Source organism: Amborella trichopoda, chromosome 8, assembly GCF_054954075.1.
Source record: "Amborella trichopoda isolate Santa Cruz 75 chromosome 8, AtrichopodaSantaCruz75HAP2 v2.0, whole genome shotgun sequence".
Lineage (NCBI taxonomy): Eukaryota > Viridiplantae > Streptophyta > Magnoliopsida > Amborellales > Amborellaceae > Amborella > Amborella trichopoda.
The window spans coordinates 38958094-38975990 of NC_142343.1; the positions used below are offsets into that span (position 1 = coordinate 38958094).

General features: G+C 33.4%; 1 protein-coding gene across 1 annotated transcript; it reads right to left on the minus strand.

Moving 5' to 3' along the window:
* Positions 1-1201: 1201 nt before the first annotated feature.
* PMR5 (Pmr5/Cas1p GDSL/SGNH-like acyl-esterase family protein (DUF828)) lies at positions 1202-6398 on the minus strand. Its single transcript, XM_006843541.4, has 5 exons — positions 6014-6398; positions 5695-5866; positions 5033-5205; positions 4783-4941; positions 1202-1738 (listed from the first exon to the last, which is right to left on the minus strand). The coding sequence occupies exons 1-5, from the start codon at positions 6319-6321 to the stop codon at positions 1417-1419; spliced, it is 1134 nt and encodes a 377-aa protein (XP_006843604.1). The 5' UTR covers positions 6322-6398; the 3' UTR covers positions 1202-1416.
* Between the last annotated feature and the right edge of the window lie 11499 nt (positions 6399-17897).

The window sequence follows — 17897 nt, forward strand, 5'->3', positions numbered from 1 at the left end:
AGAATCTAAAAAATTAAAATTTTGAAAAATTGAAGTGTTTTTTCAAAAATTGATACACATTCAAATAATTTCTATATTGATAACCAAAAATTTATTTTATTAATTAATTTTTGCATTGTAAATCATATAATGTACTATTTTTTTTACAGTTGTCAATAATACATTTTAAATTAGATGATATTATAAAATATTTTGGATTTGTTATTGTTTGTATAATACAATAATTATAAAACGTTAACCAACAATTTTAATTTCAGTTGTAATAATTTTGGATTATAATTAGGTTGTAATAATTTGGGTTTTTTGAGCGGATTAGGGTTTTCAGCCAATTCGAGATTTTAGTGGCCATTTTTTCATCGATTTAGTCTACTATTTATTGTAGTCTATGTATGATTGATATACTTTATCTTTGATAATTCTATGATTTTTCTTTTGTGTGATGTAAATTTAGTGATTAACATAAGTTTATACAAGAAAATAACGTCTCAATATTCACAAATTGATGAAAAAAATATATGAAAGTTAACAATGTAGTACCCTCGTTTCTTATTGGATTCCTAAAAGATAACATTTATAATGAATTTTAATAATTTTTTTAGATTTTTTTAAAGCTTAATCCAACCGAGTCAGACCATTCCTGATCCGAATCATCGATTCACCGATCCAGATGGGTTTTTGGAGTTCCCGATTAGGGACATCGATCCATTTTTTAAACCACTTATTTATATATATATATATATATATATATATATATATATATATATATATATATATTCTATCATTTCACAAAGATTGATGAAAAGTGTTTTGTTCACAAATATTCAGTTTTACATTTTTCTTTCTTTTTTGAATTATTTCTAAAATATTCCTGGTCACAACTTGATATTTCAAAATCTATTTTTTCGCTACTTTTTAATGTTTTTTGTTTAATTTTACTTTAAACATAATTTTCTTATTTGTGGGGATTTGATTTATAAATTATTTATCTTTGAAGTATTTTTTAGCCTGGCCGGTGCCTGCCCAACTTGCTCTGGGTTACTCGGCCGAGCCCAAGGCTAGGTACCGTGCCTGAGTCATGGTTTCCTACATGGGGTTAGCATACATATTCCCCCAATACACGCAGAATTCAAGGTAGAAGTTCAATAATTCACTTTCAATTTGGCAGAAAAGTAAATCACTTTCAAGTTGGAAGAAGCAGGTATTGTAGAGGGACTTGCACTACACTTGATAAGGTTATTGTACATTTCAACAGCTCTCTCAGAATCACTTTCAACTTTGAAAGGCACCAGTGTGTACATAGGGTTACCCCAACTGATAAGAATGAGAGAGAGAGACAAAGAGGGGGGGAGGGTTGGAGAGAGAGAGAGTCTAGTATGGTCATTGAATGTGCATCTGGTGTGTGTGTGTGAGAGAGAATCAAGCGAACAAAGCGGTGTAGAAGAGTTGATTCCAAGTGTCGGGGAGCCCGGGTAAGCACCAATGACTGCAGTCGGCTGAGCGGTCAGGGTTTGCTCGCTGGTCAGGGCTAAGATCGCCACTGTAGACAGAGGGGTGGCCATCCTTCCTAAGCTGAGACAGTGTGGTTATGTCGAGGAGATATACGGGATTTTGCACTTTGTTGAGGACAGCTTGGACCACCCTCATCTGATCAGGATAAGCACCGGGGTAGCTCCACCCGCTCACTGGCTCGGTCTGACCGTAACAATTCTTGGCCATTGGGTCCTGCCACTCAAGTGGGCTGTCATTTTTAGACAAAAATACCCTCAGTTAATTTTATAATGGCAAAGAAGTCCTTCAAACGTCAATAGTTTTTATTAGATTTATTAAAAATTATAGAAATTATAAAAAATATATTTTATGTTTTGTGTAATTGAAAAAAAAAAAAACATCAACTTTCATAAATCTCGTCTGTATCTTTTTTTTTCAATTTTGATTTTTTTTCTAACAAAATAGCCTCATGGTAGTCGTATTATCTTGAAGGCTCTATTATTACGGTGCGTTAAGTAATGTAATGACGTAGACATCACCGTAATACGATTACTATGAAAGCTATTTTAATAAAAAAAAATATCAAAATTGAAGAAAAAAGATGTGGACGAGATTTATAAAATTAAGTGTTTTTTTTTTTTCAATTAAGCAAAAATTAATGTATATTTCTGATAATTTTCCTAAAAATTATTTTGTATTCAATCTGCAACTTCCGGCCCATGGCCAATCGCCCTAAAAAAAAATGAAAGGATTGATTACATTTTTATTATATTATCTTAGATAAGACTAACAAGATCAAATGGAATCTCTTGGGTATCACTTCATCCCATATCTTATTTAATCTATCTACCTAGGAAATTTATCAAATTATTTACAACATAGACACTTAGCACTTCTCTCATATCAGTTCATTTGATTTCAAAATCACCATATAAAACATAGTCTTGAGTTAGAATAGTTGTAAATGGGTAACGCACTGAGTAATTAATCTTTTATAAGTATCTTGATAAATTTCCCCAATAACTCCAAGCTCGAAGGTATTTATTTGTTATCAACATTGTCAAAGTTGTTTACTAACTAATTGGATTCGGCTACGTAAATTTTGATATGCCTTATTTTATTAAAAGCCATACCCTCACTAAGGGCAAAGTTATTTGGGATGAAAATGAAAATTCATCAAGTTCATATTGGATTCAAAACAAACTTTGTTTATTCCTACCCAACATTTGGAAAAAACTTGTGTATTGAATATGGAGAAAGTGAAAAAAATATCATAGTCATAGGTGTTGTTACCGTCCGGTCAATTGATTGACGGTGGAAGGGAAAGAATGGGAGCATGACAATGTGACATAATTCAAATGTATATTACTTTCTCACTCCATCAACATCCATTGATTGATTGGAGACACTTGGATCATAATGTTCACAGGGTGGCAAGCGTGTATGGCCCGGCCTAAAAACTTAGGGTGTCGGCCATAAAATATTGCCAGGCAACCACACCTTAGATTAAGGCGGGGTTAGGCCCAGTGTGGTGCTGCCCAATTTTATTTATTTATTTTTTTTGAGTAAATCAGTGAGAAAGAAAACCTTTTACTTTTTTGTCATTAATAAAAAAATAAAAAAAATTACATCGTACTATCTTAATTTAAGGCACCACTTAACCCTTTTTTTTTTTTTGGCTCAACTAGCCTGTCCCAACTTGGGCTAGGCCCTCTTCAGCCTGGTTAGGGGTGGGCTAAGCCTAGGCTGACCCCATAGGCACTAGGGCCGGGCTGGGCTCCCACCAGCCCTACATTTGCCTTCCCAAAAATTGAATAAGGAAGCGCTCTTACGTTAGCTTGTTGTGAGAGTGTGAAACGGCGAGGAGTGTTGACTTTGTAGGTAGGTTTCTCTTTGGATCCAAAACTTTAAGGAGAGGGAGAAGTTTGGGATCCGATTCTCTACACTTCAATTTGGATTAGGACTTTTACAATGACATTTCTTTTGTTGAAAAGTCTGATTCTTAAACTTAAGAGTGAGAGATTTTGATTCTTGGCTTTCAAAGAAGGAGAGTGATTGGTTCTTGGCTTTGGAAGTGGGCTTAAGATATGGGAGAGGGGTGGACCATGGACTAGCCATTTCAGGCAAAAATGAACAAAAAAGGAAAAAAAACACAGATCTTTGGGGTTGGTTCTGGCTTGGTGTTTATGATAGTGGAATGGAATGAATGCGTCTGAGTTGGGTAAAGAGGGGCCCTGACAATCAATCAACAAAATCCAGATCAGTTTATGGAGCAGCTTTTGTTGTGCTTTTTACAAAGATCCTGACAAGGCCCCAAAAAAACTTGTTTTTTTGAGGGAAACGCACTACCTGACCATGTGCTTTGTTTTTGGCCACCTAAGCCATGAGAGAGAAAGAGAGGCATTTTGTAGATAATTGTAAACATAGAGAGAGAGAGAGAGAAAATTTTATGAAGGGAATGAGAGAGAACTTCACATGGGTCGGTTTGGAAGTGGATCGTTGCGGGGTTAGAGAGAACACAGGTAGGGGTGCTGGTCCTCGCTTCAATTCTTAGTCGTGGTTTGTAATTTTGAGAGAGAGAGTAAAAAAAATAGAGGAAAATATCAATAAAAAAGAGAAAGCTCCTCGGAAAAATAAGGATTTGGTTTAATTAATTAATTTATAATATTATGATTATTTTGTTGTAGTTGCAATAAGAGAAATAGAAAAGAGAATATTGAAATAGATCAACAAATAGATATCCCGACAATTATCGTGGCGGTGGAAGAGGTCTTGATAATAGAGAGTGTGCCAAATGATTCAACTATAGGACATAGTTTGGGTTTCAAACCTAAAATATATCTTTTGATTAGGAAATCATACTCCAAATTTGTAACAAAAAATAAAGCAAATGTATTTGAGTCATTGGGGCTCTGATGATTAAAAGGGGCCAATATATCAAAATGTCCTCATTTTTCCAAACCCATAATAAGACGTCTTAGTAAAAAGATCATGTCAACAAATATATTTTACTCATTTCGATAAAGTGGCTTAAATTGTGTCAAATTACCTGCCTATATGAAAAATTTCATAATGTTTCAATCATGAGGTACGAAGAAAAAAGCTTTTTAAAAGACAAGCACTATGTTAGCAAAATTAATTATTTATCCAACTTCATTGATTTTCTTAGCCATTTGATCGTTTAGATGATATGTTTCTAAAAAAACAAAAGGAATAGGAGATATGTGGAGAGAGAAAGTGATAAATATGTCACAAATGTGTGCAGAGAGAGAGAGAGAGAGAGAGAGAGATCACTTGTAATGGGTAGGAGAAATGGATTGGAAGAAGACTCGAGTCCTGGTTGTGTCTACGTTGGAGTCGACCCAATTGGCCCAAGTCGTGAGCCCTCTCCCAAATGCAACCAAACGATCCATGTCCGCGTAAGTCGCACCTTCAGTTTCCATATAATCCCACCTGCATTTCCCATTTCAAACATTTAGAGAGAGAAAAGCAATTAAGAGAGAGAAAGTAAGTGAGAGAATAGGATTTTTAGTGGTGACCCAACCCTTGGAGAGATCCTTTGTGAGACCACCAATGTCCAGAGTTAAATGAAAGGACGTCGGCAGCTCTCCATGCATTCCCAGAGATGGAGTCAAGCATCAAAACCCTCTTTCCCCCTACCGAAACTATGTCCACCAAATAAGGAGCTCGATAGAATGACAATGAAAAATCATAATCCTGCAAAATACCTTTCACTTAAATAACTCTCTACCCATTAAAACTAAATCTCTCTCTTTGAAGTTTGAACCAATGTAGGAAAAATGGAAAACTGAATGGTTAACCACACATGCGCCGGAAGCGGTTCAATCGGTCTAACTGAATACTTTGGCAGTGAAAAATAAATAAAAATCTAAAAAAATATAAGAAATATATTTAAAACATGATTAACGAGAGCACAATCAAATAAAGTTGAAAATGAATTTTACAAAATAAAATCATTGAAAATGAATTTTACAAAATAAAATCCATTTGTATATAGAGGAATTTTTAAAAAATTTCAAAAATATAAAAATAAGTATTAGTTATCAAAACAATTTCTTAAAAAACATTAAAAAAGTGCGTTAGCTCTATAGAAGCATTGCATTTTGCCTCTCTCTCTCTCTCTCTCTAAAATTTTGCAGAATTGAAGGCTCCTAGAGACATAAAGCAATTACATTTTCTTCTTACAAGAAATCTGAATGTGGAGAGGGGATCTCCTCGGATAAACTCGGTTTTTGATTGGGGAGCCGCTGCAGAAAGCATGCATATCAGAGACTGCCATTGATTTCGACCCAGTGAGTCCCCCACCAACATCATTGTTTTGCCGCTCATTTTGAGCAGAAAATACAGTCCATTGAACCTGAAAAACATGAACATTTTTAGAGAGAGAGAGATAGGTCCTCAATTGTAATGGGAAGGAGTAATGGCTAGGTAGAGAGAGACAAACGGGGAGCATCCATGTCTTCAAAGAGTAGAGAGAGAAAGGAGAGAGATGGTCCTTCCCCACCTTGGGAGTTCACAGGTGGCCGGCCTCCATCTGTATTTGAGGTACTCAGTGTCTGGTCTCATCTGACAATTGAACTGGGGGTCGATAATGGGGCAATTGGAGGACTCGTAGAGAGGGTAAGAATCGTCTCTGACCCAGCTCCCCTGAAAGACGTTGCATCCGGTCACGTTGGCTCGAACCGTGGGTCCGCGCCTCTTGAGCCCCCTGTGAACCCCTCTTAGTCCCTCGCCATGGCCACTTAAGCCCACTGCTAAGGCCACAAGGCACACCAACACTATAACAGAGATTACAGCACAACGTGCTCCCATGAATGGTGCTCCAAAAAAATGTTAGAGAGAGAAGGCAGAACAAAGAAAGAGAAAACTAGGCCCGCTCGACAATGCTTGGGGGAAGCCTCTGTCGGTGTATATTCTGTTTTATAGAAATCTCTCTCTGTTTTTCTAAACAGAGGCACTCTCTCCCTCTCTCTCTCTAGAACTGGCACTATTTTTTAAGACAGAGGTAGTTCTCTCTCTCTCTCTCTCTCTAGAAATTAGACTATTTTTTAAGACAAAGATGGGTCTCTCTCTCTCCTATTTGGTAGAAGTTGATCTATTTTTGAAGACAGAGATGGGTCTCTCTCTCTAGTCAATGTCATGTACTCGTGTTTTTTACAGAAATTTAGGGAGGCTCTCGCCGGGTTTACATTTTTAATCTTTTCCCTTTTTTTTTCTTTTGACAAATCATTTTTAATCTTTTCCCTTTAGAGGCTTCAAAAATACTATCTTGCTTTATTATGGAGAAAACAAGAAAGGGCCCCTTGTATAAGAAAAATTCCTACATTTTCAAAAGTAAAGGGATTATTGGGTGTAGATCGTCCATCTCAAATATATGAGTTTTATTGTCGGATTGTCGATCCGAATCAGTCCGAATAAGTTTTTTTTTTTTTTAAAAAAAAGCTTTTATGAAAGGGGTTGTTATGAGGGGCGGAGACCTTTACCTTTCAAAACCAATTCGGTCCTTACCATTCCTGATCGAAATCAAATATTCCCGATTCATATAGTTGAGTTTTAAACACTGTTTACTCCTATGCTCTAGCATTAAAAAGCTCCTCGTGAGGGATGGATCACCTTGTAAAAATTGAAGAGAGAATGTTTTCTTTGGAACAAGAGAGAAAATTTCATCATCACCATCTACTTAATAATAGAAATTGTATTCAAGCACTGAATCGCCATCGGATTCCAAATTCTCCAAGTGTAGGGGATTGCTGATCGACTAGAATTTAGATAAATTGATGCAACTCCAACCAGATTTGATAATTCTCTACCTTTCATTCTCGATCCAATTCGGCCGATTTCAAATTGACATAATCTTCAAATCATTGATCAAGAGAAACACTTACTCTTGAAATTAAAAGAAAAGAAATTTCTCCCTTTGGTTAAGGATGAAGTTTCTATAAGACCTATGCTTTATGAAAGCAAAATAAAACCTCACCTCAAATCCTGATCCAGAAAGTACTTTCGGTGACAAAAATCTCCACGATGGATTTATAAATCAATTTCAGCGCATCTGAAACTCAAAATATAGTACAGATCTTGGGAATCTATGAACGCTTAATTTTAAGGTGAAATGGAGAGTCTAGATAATCTATTCTAACATAAAGTAATTTTAAAGTTTAAAATCTTTTTTTTTTTACAACCATAATGTTCAAGAATAGACGATGGATGTAAAAGTTTTCCCATGGATGAATTCCTATTTTCCATGAGCTATGAAGTATAGACGATGGATGTAAAAGTTTTCCCATGGATGAATTCCTATTTTCCATGAGCTATGAAGTGCAGCACTATCAAACCATTCTCCGAATCGAAATACCACTTGTCCTCCCTTATTTTAATAAAAAAAAAAAAATCTCCTTTTTCAATAAAGTGATGAGGGCTGGCATACAACGATAAAAATGGTGGGTTCACGGGAGTTGTAACGCAGGGTGGATACAGTGGCACGAGGCCATCCACCCATGTCCTTTTGTAGGGTCCCTTCTATTATAAACAGTGCCCACCATTTAAGCAACTTGTCTCTTGTCTCCTTCCTCTCCAGCTTTCTTTCTCTACACCTTTGAAAATTATCTTTCTCTCTCTGTAACTTTTTCACTTTCACGGTGTGAGTTTTCATCGCGGTCAAATAAGCAGAGATTGTTTGTAAAGATTTCATTTTTCTTTTGTACATTAAAGTTATAATTATTTTTAGATGTTAAATTGGTATTTATTTAATAATATTTTTACAGTCATTTATTTTGAAATTTAAGAAATAACAATAATTGTGACGTTCATATATTAAAGGTAAATCATGTCATTGTAAACAATCTCTTTAAAGTTCCCATCTCTATTCACAATTTCACTTTCACTAACATATGTGCTTGTAATTAGGTTGTTGAATTAAATCATTTGTTGTTCCTTTATTATCGAACATCTTAATGCGTCCAGCTTAGTTATGTCAACATAGGATGAAGTCACTAAGAAAAAAGGTGGGGCCGTTAGAGTTGATGATAATAGTTTCCAAGAATTTTAACGTAATCCTATAGTTCATAATCAAATGATTTTCTGTTCCCGCATAAGCATACTGTCTATTTGCTCCATCATGCACATAGTTAGCAAATCTCCATTTAAATCACAATTTTTTACAATAACTATAGTTTTTTAAAATCCGTTAAGAACATCAAGTTTTTCGAAAGATTTTCAAAGAATTACGTTTTTTTAACGGAACCGATATAAATATGTTTTTTATCTATTTTCAAAAAACCTTATTCCCTATAACTTTGTCTCTTTATTTATTTAATATCTTTGAATTTTTTTTTAGGGATAAGTGCATTACAAGTAAAAGTAAATTGAGAATCTTGATTTAACAATTTCCATAAAAAAATTTCCTTCAAGTTTTTCTAGTAAAAAAGGTTGTAAAATATTCTCCAAAAAATTACCTAATCAATGATTTTTTTATCCTCTAAACATAAAGTGTCATTATAAAGAGCTAGAGAGAGATTCAATGAAAACTAAGTGTTTAAGCAACTAGGAATTCAGACTGAGTTTTGAATATTTAGATTTGCTTAAGCATTTTGTTGCTTTATTTTGGCACACTGAAGTTTGATTGATTTCACTTTTTCTTTTCTTTTCTTTTTTCTTTTTATTTATTTATTTATTATTTCGTTAGTAAGTACAACATAACAATTTGGATGAATCACTATTTTACATTTTTGGGTTTTTTGTGTTTTAGTTAAATGTAATCATGTAATATATGTTATTATTATTATTATTATTTTCTTCCAACAATTATCCCACATCTTAGGTTCCATTTTGTTGGGTGTATGTAGTCATTAAATGCCTTATGAATGCTTATAAAATGGAATTATATAGTGAAACATGAACTCAGTGGGAGTGTAGTCCCTTGTGGACATACCATGCAAACAATGTTTACTGATACTAGTCGTGCTTGACGTATTAGGTCAGTCTGGTTGGGGAAAATCCATATTTCTTTGGCTCTCTAATAATCGTACTGATGAGAGTTATATGGGTTATCCTTTGATGAGATCGGAGTATGTTTGGATGAGTAAGCTGAGAGACTGTGTGACTCTTGTGTGTAATAGAGGCCTTGAGGGACATGACCAAATCATCGTTATTTATTCTATCACACGGCATCCACATCTATAGCCGTTTTCGTGAAAGCATACTACCTTTCAGGGTGAAGCGTGTGCATGTGCGAGAGATACCCCGTGCACATTATCGAGCCATGGATTGCATCAATGTTAGGATGACCTTGGCATTTCGTCTCCTAGGGGATCTTGAAATCCATATATTGGGACTGCGACCCCCTTGCCTATTGGCTAGACTTTGGTGACTCACTAATGATTCTCGGCATAGACTGTGGGTCATGAGCAATGCTGGGTCAGTTTGAGAAAGCATACATGGTTCGTAATTCGCGGTTGGACATAGAGTGTCCCCAGTTGATTTTTATTCCTAGACCATATGGATCATTTTCTCATCAAGATTTATTAATTTTATTTATATTTTATTATATTTGATTTTTAGAATTGTTATTTAAATTTTTTTAAATATCTGGATATTTTATTTAAAAAATTTAGATTTATAGAAACAAAAATATTGATTTTATAATAAATGACAAGCCAAAAAAAACCCTAAAAAACCATAATCTTGTTCAAACACTATAAAAAAGATTATCTTTACACCTTAGCTCTTACACCTAATTTTCATCACTCTCTCTCACATCCCACAAACGGGACACATCCCACTTAGAAACTTTCTCTCTCTCAACTTGGAAACTCTCTCTTCTCTCAGGAAAGCTCAACGGGGGCATGCCTCTCTCATGCTCTCTTGACTTCTTCTTTCTCCCATCTAAAAAAAAGTTTATCTCTCTCTTTTTTTTGAACAAAAAACAAAAAAGGTTTCTCTCTCTCTCTCTCTCTCTCTCTCTCTCTCTCTCTCTCTCTCTCTCTCTCTCTCTCTCTCTCTCTCTCTCAGGAGAACATAAGGGGCACACCCCACTCTCTCATCTCATGCTTCTCTATCATGGTGTCTCTCATGATCTCTCATCTCTTTGGGGTTTTTGACTATAAGGTTGTGGTAGAAAATGGAAACATCTCTATCAAACTAGGCCACTAAGGGGATTCACTTAAGGGTTTGAGTTTTGTAATCAAGGAGTTCATATTCTATTGGTGTGGCTTGTCCAAACTTGCTTTCCCAGTTGAGATTGAAGGTTGACCATTAGATCTCGTACCATTGGAAGCTGGTGACTCGCTGTGGGGTGTAAGAAACCCGGTTGAGATAATATTCGGTAGCCTCTTTTGTTTCTTCCATATTTATTTGTTATATCTTTTATTTCGAAGCATAGATTGTGTATTTTCTTTTGTTAATGAAAAGTGTGGTTTTGAATGGCTTCAAGTTCTTGAGATCCTATTGTATTCTTTTATTTATTTGAAGTTGTTATATTGTAAAATGATTTATTGTGAGTGATCTAGACCGTGAAGAAAAAAAAAGAATTGAAAAAAAAAGAAAATAATTATTATATACTCCAGCTAGATCACACGTGTCATTTTTTCACGTGCTTGTTGTTTCCATATATAATTATTGAGTTTAGTGCTATTTTTGTTGTTGTTGATTATATGCTCCCAATAAATCCGACATATGTTGTGTTTCGTGACAACAAAGGAAGCTTTATTGTTGTATTTATTGAAAGTTTAGACAAAAATTTGTCATGTACGACCAACATTGTCATATTTGCTTCGGGGTCTTCTTCGGTTTGGTGAAAAAAATGAAACATTTCGATGTTTCGACTGATTCGAGGGATGACTTCGGATTTTTTTAAAATTTAATATAAATAAATTAGATATTTCTATATAGAAATGTATAAAATAATGAAAAACTTTTAAATAAACTTTTTAAAAAATAAAAAAAATACATTTATCTAGTAGTTCTTTGCTTGGGTTGAAGAGCCCTAAGCTTCGGCTGAATCTGCCCGAAGCAGACCTAAATCTGATCAAAGAGGCAACACCATTATATATATATATATATATATATATATATATATATATATATATATATAATGGAACATGAGCCTAATGGCAATGTGGTCCCTTGTGGATCATATTAATCAAAATAAAAAATAAAAAATAAAAAAATACTTTTATATAAATATTTCTTTGCTTTGGCCAAAGAGGCCGAATCTGTCCGAAGAAAACCCGAATCTGACTGAAGCGACCCGAATCTAACAACAACAGTAGCACCAGGCTTCACTTTGCTTCGGTCTAGGCCTAAAATCTGTAGGCTTCGGACGAAACGAAGCAAATTTGACAATGTTGAGTACGACTCTCATGACACTAGGTAAGGACACACAAATTATATTTCGATAGTTTTAATGTATACATACAATAACGGTAACTCATAATCTTATATTTTGTTATCATTATATACCTGATTTTTTTACTTCTTTTTTTTTGAGCCAAGTCCAAAATTTTCCCACTTCTCTAACTAGATTAATTTTTGGAAATCTGTATTTTTTACCCAAATTTTTGCCTCCGACTTTTTAGAGCAAAATTGATTTATTACCGATCTTTTGGTTTGCTGATATATTGTTATTCCCCGACTTACTAATTATGATTAGGTACCTAAGCTAGATGTATTTCAAGACCCCAAATTTTGAGGATATTACATATTGAACCTAGCAAGCAACATGGATTAAAAGATGAACAATTGTTTCATGTGAGCTGGACTGCATTTGTACAATATGCAATCCAAACATATAAAGCATCCATCTTAAAGATGGATGCAAATAGGTAGTCCATCTAAAAGCAATTATAATTAATCGTCCAAATTTGTTCTTAATATAATTATTTTTCTAGTTTTCAAATTTTGTTTTATTTTTTATATTCATGATCTACATGTTAAAGATTATATATTATCTAAAAATTAGGATCAAATTTTATTTAAGAAATATACTTATTGCCAACCCCGCATTTGTACATGTGCGGACTTGGACTTGGCCGCATACTAACCGCGACGAAAAAAAAAACATCATGAGATTAAATAGACAAACACTTAAGATTTCTACGGTTAGATCTAAGTGTGTGAATTTTAGATGGTGATTTTTAGGTGGATCCCAAATTAGATAAAAAGATTATTTGAGGTACCTCGTCTGCTGGGGGACTTAGTGTACATTATGCTCCAAGGCCTAATATTTTTATTTTAGGTTTTTTTTTGTCTCATCATCGTCGTAATCAAAACTTTTTTCCAGCTAATTGGGGTTGACTATATCATTTCTCACTACTTCCGCCCATTTCTTTTTGCGTTTATTTTTTGCCTTTTCTTAGACGTCCACTTGAACTAACTTGCACCTCCTAACATGTACTGTACTAGGTTTGTGTTACATATGGCCAGCCCACCTAAGTTTAATTTCTCTCATCTTATCACTTATTAGTACGCACCTAAATTCTCCCCAAGGTATTCATTTCAAATTCTATCCCTTCTTGTTTTTCCACTCATCCTTCTCAACATCTACATCTCAGCTACATTCATTTTATAAGTATATTGCTTCTCGACACCTAATATTCCGCCCTACAAAATAAAGCTGGTCTCATAGCTATCCTATATATTTTATTGTCAGCGAGTCTTAGTATTAATATTATTGGCCAAGAAAACTATCCACCTTAAACTATTTATCAACCTGATCGGCTCATTTAAAGAAGGCATTTAAAGAAGGGTTAGTTTATACAACTAAAAAAGTAGTAACACAGTACCCTTACAAATGTTATAGAAGTGGGACATCGTCTATAACATATCTTGCTAAAAGACCTCAATGATTGTCTCATTGAGGTCTCATCCATGGAAGGTGAACTATTCACCTTAAAGTCTTAAACTAGGTATTGATCTCTTCATAGAGAAACCTGACAGGTCTCAATCGGTCTAGGTTTCTATTCCCACTGACGCATTTGAAAATCATTAATTATTTCTAAAAATGAATAGGAGTCTCTATTCTTCATTGATCTACCAAAAAAAAAAAAAAAACATTTGACGGTCTCATCCAATATTTTAATAAACATTGGGTCAGATTGGAATCGCCCGATAAGACCTGAGATTTGGTGGGTCCATCCCAATTCTTTGAACATAATTCACATTTTTAAAAAATGCCAAGTCGAATCGTAATCACTCGATTCGACTTGGGGATTGTCCTATACTAGGCCGGTTCCCTTTATTTATCGATAAACGGTCAGAGAACCAACAATCCATTGTGCTGACTCGACATAATCATCGGTTCCTTCTTTTTACAATAAAAACATTTTTTGTTTTTTTTTTTTTTTTTGCATTTTTCCTTTTCCTAGCTTCTACAAATCAATGGAATTATTGACTAGAGGTCTACAAGATGCCCATACTGGATGATAAAATCATCTAAGATCATTGTCCCTATAACTAATTTCACTAAAAATTATATTTTTGATCTGGGAAACAGCATTGTTCTCCTTCATTTTTCAACCAAATTTTCTCAAATTTGGCTCTAAATGATTGTAATGGAGCATTCTACATGATTAGTGGATTAATTTGATTGATTTTATCCCATTTTTTTGTGGATCTAGCCCAAAACAATTTTGGGTTTTCTTCTTATTGTTTCTGAAATCTGTCAAACACAAATTTTCTCTATATTTTTGTAAAATGATTGGGGTTTCGACTTGCAAGAAGCCTGCTTTCTGCACACATGGTATCTATAATTATTTATTTGGAATTTTTATGGCTTGAATTTCGGGTTCCATTTAATATTAGGTTTATTCAAAATCTGCGAAATCATTGATTTCTACATGTATTTTGGACCAAATTTGTTCAAAGGAGTCTTCATTTATCCCTTTACATTGTAAATGAGCCAATTTGGTGGATCCAAACTGATTGTTATATAAATCTAGGCCCAAAATTAATCGGGTTTAAGGTTACCGGAAAAAAAGTCATTTTTTGGAAAAAAATATTCATAATTTGAAAAATTTTATTAGGGGATTTGTTCATAATATGACCACAAAATGTATAAATCTTAAACAGAATGTATAGAATAACTATCATCAATAGTTATTTTATATCTTCATTTCTTTACGTCTTTTTTTGCCCTGGATTTCAAAAGAATTAGTTATAGATATCGATATTAAGTTAATTAATGGTCTAATATTAGTATTATTGACTCGTACTTTTAACTAAATAAATGAACTGTTTCAAGTTTCAACAGTTCTACAATTGGAAAACAAAGCATTCATTTTGGTATTAAGTTGTATTTTAATAATGTATGATTGGACTGCGTATTCATATCTATGATAATTGTATACTCTTATTTTATGTGATGTGAATATAATGGCCAATAGACATTCATATAAAGAATGAAAAGTCAATGTTCACGGTATTTTTTATAATAATGAAAATACATAAATGCACTACCTTTTTTTTTTGTATGAAAATACATTGGAATTTCTTTTAGGCCAAATCAGGCCAATCGGGCCAATCCTCTAATCCAAAATCCCAAACCACCAGTCCAAACTAGGTTTTTAGACAGCTGATCTGGGTTTTCCAACATTGCTTGAATATATATGGAATTGAGTGATTCCTTCTAAGAACGCGTCCATTCTCTTACGAAATCGGCCATTTATGTCGGGGAATTGGTCGAGCCATTCCCACAATTTATTTTTTATTATTTTTAGTTTTTATTAAATTCTCAATTGTTTTTATTTTTTTGGTTGATTATCTCAGCCAGATGCCAGATCTAGATCGGCAATTTGCCAACCCAGACTCCCAGAGGGCCAGATCGCCTTGTCGATCCAAGTTTTTAAACATTGGTCTAATCCAAAGAAATGTTTATTTTTCCAATTACAAAGTCAGGAACATATTTTCTTTATAAAATTTTGCAAAAAAGAGGTTATAATACATCTTTCTAGGAAGCATTCCTCTAAGGGGAATGAATATGGGATTGTTACATTTTGTACACATTTATCACGAGAACCCTTTGCTTAGAATGGCAATGTTGGGTGTCATTTACACAAAGCATAAGGCAAATTTTTTTAGCCAACTCCACATCTAATTGTCAAAGGTAATTACGCGCTTATTGTGGCAAGTGTACTCTGTAATCATTTTAAGCCAAGAACTCAAAATCCAATTTTTTTTGCTTTCTGAAAATAATTATCTAGTAATAATTAGATGAATCTCAAAATTTTAAATAAAAAATCTCGACTAAGTGTTTTGCCTGAGGGAGTAAAAAAATAGTATGCTACGAAGGGAACATAGTATATGTGTTAAAAATAAATTTTCCCATTGCCAATGTGCTGATGGCACCCCACCCCAACCCCCTTTTACACTGGCATCTTGGGTGCTCGTCGCATTTTGTATACGAATTTATGAGCCTCGTTTTGTATAATCCCCTCTAGTCAAGGTTTCAAAATTCGGTGATTTCAATTGAAATTTGTTTGATTTGGATTGGATTTAATCAGGGTTTGAAAAAGCGAACACTCTAATTCCAAGGGGTACGGCACTGTCTTTTGCTAACAAAAATGAGAAAGAAACAAAGCAAAATAAGTTTGTCATGCAAGTTGAATTTTTAATCAACATGTAGAAAACTTGCATGTAATTAGCAAAACCCCTTAGAATTCCGTGATTCGCTTTTGTTGACTACCAAATAAAAGTTATGCTTTCTATTAGTTTTATTTTGTAATTTTTATTTCGAAGGGATTTCTATGAGTGAAGAAAATATGATTCAATAAATTAATTTTTTTAAAAAGAAATAAAATAAATAAGTAGACAAGATCCTTGTATTTACAAGTAGTACCGGAAATTACAAAAAAAAAAAAAATTTGCGCTAGAGAGATTCATTTTATTGTTTTGAATATGAAATGAATATAGTAGTCAACAAATACTTATGCCTAAAACAGATTCTAAAAAAATTACATTTTTTTTTTTTATGAAATAGTAAATATTTACAATGCAATGCCCCTAATTTCTTTGGAAACATATGAAACTAGATTTTTAAGAAATTTAAGTGATTTTTTTATTTTTTTTTTTAAACCGAAACTCTTTGATCTAGCCGATTCTCTGATCCGAATCACCGATCCGATACGATTTTTGAGGTGCTCAATTCGAGTCACTTATCAAATTTTTTAAACATTGCTTCCAATAATCGTATTTAGGTATTGACTCAATGTTGATGGCCTGAATGGCATGTAATCCTTTTGCCGATAAATTAGGTATTCTTAGGTTCGAAAGGAAAGCAAAGCTTGAGGGAGTATAACTCTCAAAAACTCAAAAGCATCATTAAATCGTCTAAACCAACTCATTATTAATAATTTAATATTTGTAATTTAATACTTCATTAAAAGCATTTCACTCAAGTACCTTCTCAAGTATTTTGTTAAAAAATACCTAAAATGGCCCTATTTAGGGGTTTGAATCTTGAAAAATAAGAGTATTTTCATTATTCAGACCATAATACAAGTGAGCAAGATTATCAAGATGGACCCTCTTGTTCAATCGCGCCAAGTAATGCAAATAGCCTTCATTGTTGCAGGTTCCAAGCTCAAGATAAGATATTTTAAATTTTTTAAAAAGGAAAAAGTTTATATAAGTGCGAGGCTCTAAACAATCAAAATAAAGAGCACCTCAAAAATTCATTAAAAAAAGGTTGTTTCGATGCTCAAAAACCCTCAATTCGATAATCTCAACCTCAGGATGTATGGGCATGAGAAATTTTTTTTTTTTTTTCAAGTATTGAAAATAGTTCATCTGGTAATGTATTATCTCTAGACTATCAATTTTCAAGAGTTTCAAATGTTCATATATATGCTTGATCTATACTATTTTTTAATTTTAAATTTTTTTATTAGATAAAAATAACGTTTCAAGCCATCATAAAGATTTCTAATATTAAAAAAACAAATTTCAACACTGTTTAAAGATGTGCCAAATTTTGATTATTTAGAGCCTCGGCCTTATGCAAACCACACGCTAAAAGAAGAAAATCATATTCTAGTTTTGAAATCTCAAGTCTTTATATGATTTGATTTTGGGCACTTAGACGGGCCAGACATATTGTACTTCTTCGAAATTCCAAGCGCAAACAAAGGACATTTTGGATATTTTCTAGCAATAATAGTTCAAGAAATAGAAATCTTTTTTTGAAAGCAAACACTTTATTAATAAATTAGTTGATGTAAGTACATTGATGATGACTTTTTAAGATTTGGTCTTAATAATATTTGATTAAAATAGAAAAAAAAAAATTTTACTGTAAAAAATTTGACATGAGATAGAAATGGTGAAGCCCAATAAAAAAAAAGTGATTATTGGCGAAGATGACCAATATGTTTTTCATACTAAAGTATTGCCAAGGA

Coding starts and splice junctions, on each gene's coding strand:
- PMR5 (XM_006843541.4), bottom strand. CDS start 6,321: ATGGGAGCACGTTGTGCTGTAATCTCTGTTATAGTGTTGGTGTGCCTT. Junction 5,867..6,013: donor GCCACCTGTGAACTCCCAAG/GTGGGGAAGGAC, acceptor CATGTTTTTCAG/GTTCAATGGACTGTATTTTC. Junction 4,942..5,032: donor CACAAAGGATCTCTCCAAGG/GTTGGGTCACCA, acceptor TGGGAAATGCAG/GTGGGATTATATGGAAACTG.